Source organism: Sceloporus occidentalis, unplaced genomic scaffold (genome assembly GCF_023333645.1).
Source record: "Sceloporus occidentalis isolate IW3139 unplaced genomic scaffold, rSceOcc1.0.p SCAF_30, whole genome shotgun sequence".
NCBI lineage: Eukaryota > Metazoa > Chordata > Lepidosauria > Squamata > Phrynosomatidae > Sceloporus > Sceloporus occidentalis.
This window is the reverse complement of record NW_028317010.1, coordinates 10,086,050-10,092,398: the sequence shown is the minus strand read 5'-3', so window position 1 is coordinate 10,092,398 and position 6,349 is coordinate 10,086,050. Positions and strand designations below refer to the sequence as shown.

The following is a 6,349-nucleotide window of genomic DNA, read 5'->3' as shown; positions in this document are numbered from 1 at the left end:
ACACGGATTCGTTGCTAGGTATTTCTCACCACCAAATCTAACAGATATACTAGAATAAATCCTTAGAACATTTTTTTCAATCAACCAACAAATGGGGTCTTTTTCTGCTGCCACGCTGGTTGTGAAGAGGCAGGAGGTGAACCTGGTATTTCACAAAGCGCATTATTATCTTCAATTGGCGACAGGAACACAAAAAAAAAATAAAAAATTCCTACATATACATCTCCACTTAAAAAAAACCCTGGAATAAAATGGGAAAGTGCCATCTTTATTTATCCTAATTAAGATTTGAATGTCCTTTTGACACGAAAAGGATATTTACATAACATTGCTACGTAACCTTTTCTTTTTCCATTTTCCTTTTTTCTCTTTTTTCCACCTTTCCATTTGGAGAACAGTGCCAAAAAAAGAACACCCTGATGGGCAAAACAATGTTGGTCAAGGAAAAAAAAAAATTGCTCCTACAACTGGTAGCCCGACAATGTCATTCACCTTCTAAAAAAAAAAAAAAAAGTCCTTTTTCAGTTTATTCAAGTGTGTCTTTTTCTGTGGTTTTTATTCCCTCGATAAAAAAAAAAACAAAAAAACAGAAGGAAAACAAAAAAAAAACCAAAGGAAAAAACTTTTTCAGACTTTTGTAATTTGTGTGATCTGATCTTCATCAAAAGGTTCGTTCTCTGGATCAGAGTCAGTGGTGTCCGAATATCGATAATGATCAGGTTCATTGTCACTAACATCCGGCGTTACAGAAGTTGAGCTGCTTGCCTCTGAATTTGAGGATTCTTCTACAGTTTTAGTGAAAAATAGCTTCACCTAAAAACAGGGGGGAGAAACACAAAACACTGTGTGTTAGTAAACAACTTGTATACTTGGGTAGCAATCCTGATCTGTCTGTAAGAATGAGACAACAACTTGGAATAGTTTCCTTGCTTCTAGTGAAGAAAAGAACAATGGGCTGCTAAGATTAAACAGGTCATTGAGCTCCCATTAACTATTATTATTAACCGTTTGATAGCTTATTGGCCCTTTTCTGAAACTGAAGTGAATCTCTCTAAACTCTATCAAGGCTTTTTGGAAGAAAGCCAACACCGGAGGCAAAGGAAGCAGAGGTGCGCACCAGCCATACAGCTTTCAACTGTCTGTATGTATTTGGGGAACATATACATATAGAAACAGGCAATTCTGTTGAACAGAATGTATGGAAATAGTTGTTTTTCCATGAAATGCTGAGTACTAAGCTATTTTGTGATATAGAGAGAGATATATATATATATATATATATATATATATATATATATATACACACACACACACACACACACACAGAGAGAGAGAGATATTACACACACACTTTTTGCTAGGAATATCTGTGATCTGCAATATGGTGTATCTACAGACTCCAGAGCCAGCTTAGACATGACTGTTTGATTCCCTTTAGCGTGAACATTCTGGGTGCTTTTAGCCGCTGGATGCAGGAAATTAACCGGCTGCTGTGAACTTACTTTGAAGTTTGGTGAGAAGTATCTATTGGCCTTATCTTTGTTAGCTTTGTCTAGGTCATTCTTTGTTAAGGTAAGCGTGAGATATTCCTTGTCATTGTCGGCACGTTCTGTGCTGTATATGCCATCCAGCTCATGTTCTCCAACTAACGTTCCATTTTCTACTTTCTCAGAATGCTCTTCAGGACCTGGCACAAAGAACGTATTTACCCAAAAATGGAACATTTTGTCCTAAAAAGAAAAAACAAAAAACCCAAGAGTTTAAGAACCTTAAAAACAAATATTCACGGCTTATTTCTTGTCGTTTTTGTAGGTTTTAAGTCCCAAAACCTTGTACTTTGTATTATATACATTCCCTTCACTACAAACTGGGAATTATCTGCCAAGGAACTATCTGAAACTTAAGACTTTTTTCCCCACCACATTTATTTTGAATATACACTACCTCAGCAGAACAAACTTACTAAGTCAACAATATCCCAAATACCGGTCATCCATTGGAATTTAACATACCAATATACCTTAATACCAGTAACATACCCAGGGCTTGAGGCTAACATTTTCCATTATTTGTAATATTTCCACTATATTATATAAACAAATATAAGCTAGCCTTTTGAAAAAAATTAGAATAAGCAAATTTAAAGTTCACCAATATGGACACTATTGGTGTCAATTCAGTATGATGGTGATAAAGTGTCCAAGCGGCTTAACACCTTAACTTTTGTTTCCTTTGAATGGACGCGTTTGTCATTAGTCTTGAGATAGAAGAGGCTAGTTTACTTATATCACATGGCCTACTGATAAGGAGGCACAAAGAAGCGAGCCAGGCGTTCCATATGAGTTATCCTCAAAGCTGTGATTGTATCTACTCCACATGTGTTTGCAAGCAGCTCCCATGTAAATATTTAATCTGACTTGGAGCACACAAGAGGTGCACATGTACGGCTAAGAATAACAGATAAGCGCAAGTAAATGACGCTATTAATTACACCCATGGGTGGTGTGGTTTTCCAGGTGCCCATCTTTACATTTACTCAGCAACAGAAAAAGTAGAACCTCAAAAATGCAAGTTGTCACCGTGGCTGTTCATTCCCACAGCAGACATGGGATGTAATACACAATGACGCATATATAACAAGTGACTATAACATTATGTCTCATTCATATTACTGAGAAAGACAGAAAGCATGATTACAAAAACATTCATGCACCTTTGAAATGGAAAATGAAAGAAACCATATGGTGGATGCGGCATCCTACCAGAAAACCTTTGCCATCTGGGGCTCTGCCATGAAGAGAAATTACGACTGCAACATTAACAAGCCTAGATGGATGTAGAGCCATGGGGGTAAAATCAGCAGAACGGCCAAACAAGCCCCGCACAATCTCCTTATCGGCCTCTTAAGGCCAACACGTTTTCCAAAATGTCACCTACAGCCTCTCCTGTTGCATGTAAGAGCATTTAAGAGACCATCTGAAGAAATCCTCTCATATCACCCATAAAAACTAGACTGAGCCACCAGCAGCGGTGTTATGAATGGGTTACCAGCAAACCACACGCCAAGTGACAATATCCACCTGATCAGGTTTGATTGAAACCAAGATTCAACATTTCATGGGGTTATTATATACTAACCTTTTTCATCATCTTGTTCTGTTTGTGGAAAAATTCTACCTTGATATCCCCGCAAACAGGCAGGGGCTGGGGAAAATCAAAATACATGTACTTTTCCTCTCGTCTAGTCGGTCCGGTCGAGGATGTGAAAATCTTAACCTTCAGCTGGTAAACAACAAACTGAGGATCTAAGGGAATAAGAGACATGCGGTTAAGGTAACAATACCAGGTCTTCATACTTGTATACGAGTTAGAAAAGATCTAGGTATAAAAAAGGAGCAGACAATCCGCGGAAAGCCGGTTTCATGCTACATACACATTATGGAACAGAGTAGTAGATCCATTGCCCTTCACTGTACCGACATTTACACTAACACCAAAGGCAATGGAGAGCCATAGTGTGCTTTAATTATCAATGAAAAAAAAAATTTACTTAAGCATTATATGCACTATTATAAACTGTGTGTATTATGTATACTTATATAAATATTATACACGCAAACCTTTAACCGTTCATTATATATTATGCATTTGTATACAATCTGAGAGAAAAAAGAAAGAAAAAAAAAAAAAAAAAACAGGCCAAGTTGTTATAATCCAGATTTTCGTTTTCAATTTCATCTCTTACGCATGAAAATTCTGGCTGAAGGGCCGCAGCCGCTCTACCGAGATCCGGACCGCAGACTTATCGTCAGAGCTGACAGCACGAGGCTGTAACCCAGATCAGAGCCGGGGATTAAGTCACGCCAGTCAGGTGCACAAAACCAGAGTGTTTCAGATACTCGGAACAGGAAGGGTGGAGGTATTCAAAACGGCAGAAAAAAATACCACAAATGGCATGCGTTGCAGGGACACGGACGCAGAATAGGTTTGTGGCTTCCAGCCAAACATAGCCAAAGAGGAAGAAGTGGAAATGCAAGGACGCCAAGCCCAACTTGTAACCAATATGCCCTGCGTCACATGACTATAGTGAATACTCGGCTTCGGTGTTGAATAATAGAAATTAAGGTTTCTCAAGCGCCTTCTTCACTACAACAGGTAGTAACTCTGAAGCTATGCCGTTTTTATATAGCACTGAATACTTACTGCATGTCCCGCCGCTGAACATGGGAACAGTTTCAAACATCATTTTGTGAAAGAGAAGCGCCACCGGTTTGTAATCCAGATTGTTTTTCAACAAGTAGCTGTAGTAATATACATAACGCCTCTGGCTTGGAATCGTCACACCCTGAAATAGTGAAATTAAAGAAGGCATTAAAACACTCTTTACGCCAAAAACAAATCTGTTACTCTTGGTTGCTCACCTTGTATCACTTACTTTAAGAAGAGAATGTAACCTTACTGCAACACCCACATACTGCTTATAAAACACTACAGAACATAAAGAAAACGGGCTTACTGTATTACTGGATGCGCCACAATTATTTCTCAGTAGCAAGCACTTTTATTATTATTTTCTATTTATTTTTTGTAAACGGGACAGCTGCTGCCTTCCGGAAGAAGTTGGGGGTATAAAAGGCGGCAGTGTTGGATCTAGTCCATTCATCTACTTTATTGCCACGGCCGGCTCGCCCACCTTTACATCAGACTCAAGGAACGGGCAATTGTCTGCATATACAGGCCAAGTTTTAAGGCCACATAAGGTCTAAAAGAGACACAGTGAATGGGAATGCGCTGCCAGAACTGAATCCTTGCGATATCAGCATATGGTCTGTATTATCCGATTCCCTTATAGTGTATCTATCAGAATAAAATGAAACATCACCGAAAACAGTGAGATCCTCTCCAGGCTATAAAACTGGTTATTGTGCTATGTATGTAACTGTGTTTCATCATTAAATGATTAAAATATATGTGGACTGTTTAAATATTTTCTTAGTCCTCCTGCCATCTATGGTATAGATAACAATGACAACTCAAGGTGCGATAAAACAGCTTATGGCGTCGTGCTCTTAGCCTCTTACATTTTCAGAATGAATCCTACGGGCAAACTCACTTTTTTATCTCTGGTCCGTACTTCGCCATAAAAATCTAGGGCTTCTTGTGCTTTTAAGAATTTGCGTCTGTGCAGCAAATAAGCACAAATCATCACCCCTGTGCGCCCTTTACCAGCTTTACAGTGGATTGCAGCTACATTGTCGTTTTCACTTAGCCACTGGTCGAGATCTTCACAAAACGGTTTGATGAGCTCTAGCTGTGGTGGATTGTGGTCCTCAAAAGGATACTGTGCAACTGCGTCAAAGAGAATACCAACAAGTTTAACGTGCGATTCTTTATGAAGGACTAAGAACACGGCATTCTCTGTCATTACGTGGATTTTAAGGCTAATGACAGAATAGACATTAATGGCCCTTGTAGCATTAAAGTAAGAAGGTAACACCGGAAACAGGTTCTGTAGCATTAAACTATCCGTATGGGAAGTTCGTATGGGAATTTCGTATGGGAATTCCGTATGGGAATTTCGTATGGGAATTCATTGCTGCAGACCGTACCTTGAGAAGGGCAGAGTAAAGCTTTAATGTCACATTTGAGATTGTTCACTCTGCCCCATGACATCAAACGTCTAAATGTGTGGATTGAAATATGTGAAAGTCAGATCAAACAGGGTAACCCGACCGTGCAGGGTTCCGCTCGCGCAGAATTATAAAGGTTCATCTATTGTCACATAATTCAAATAACTCTACATATCTATGATAGGTCTGGCTTCCTATGGTTCACAAAACTTACGTGAGATATACTTAATGCTCAAACTCACCTCTGCAGCTAAATTTGTTGGTATCATAATGTCTTTCCGCACACCTGTAAGTTGAAAATAGAACACGTTAATAATAAAACACAGCCACATTTTCTAGACTAAGGATAGACTTTTGGAGACCAAATGGTTACATCACTGAATTGTAAATGAAACTAAACCTGCTTAGTATCAGAGGAGAAAATTATCTAATTATCTGAAATTACCATCTGCAACATGCACTCGAACACATTACTCTGCATTATTTAAAAAGATATGCAATTAGGATCTAAGGAATCGATCTAGGATGGCTCTAGCGGAGTGCATATGCCGCGTGATGTCATTATTGGCTTGGCGCCTTCACAGACTGATTAAATTCAGACCCATGTGAACGGCATTAATGCTTACAGTTCAATAATGCTTTTGAGCAGAACAGTTGCATCATTGTGTTAAAGTAGTTAACTTAAAGTGAACCTACCACATAAATAAAAGCCCAGACGC

General features: G+C 38.8%; 1 protein-coding gene across 1 annotated transcript in view; it reads right to left on the bottom strand.

The window, feature by feature from the left end:
- Window positions 1-627: 627 nt before the first annotated feature.
- Window positions 628-6,349, bottom strand: part of LOC149299026 (phosphatidylinositol 3,4,5-trisphosphate 3-phosphatase and dual-specificity protein phosphatase PTEN) — a 28,819-nt gene continuing 23,097 nt past the window's right edge. The window contains exons 4-9 of the mRNA XM_089486912.1: window positions 5,873-5,916; window positions 5,114-5,349; window positions 4,204-4,345; window positions 3,139-3,305; window positions 1,503-1,730; window positions 628-813 (exon numbers count right to left, since the gene is read on the bottom strand). Coding sequence (XP_089343038.1) covers window positions 628-813; window positions 1,503-1,730; window positions 3,139-3,305; window positions 4,204-4,345; window positions 5,114-5,349; window positions 5,873-5,916 — 1,003 coding nt within the window. The remainder of the gene's footprint in view (window positions 814-1,502; window positions 1,731-3,138; window positions 3,306-4,203; window positions 4,346-5,113; window positions 5,350-5,872; window positions 5,917-6,349) is intronic.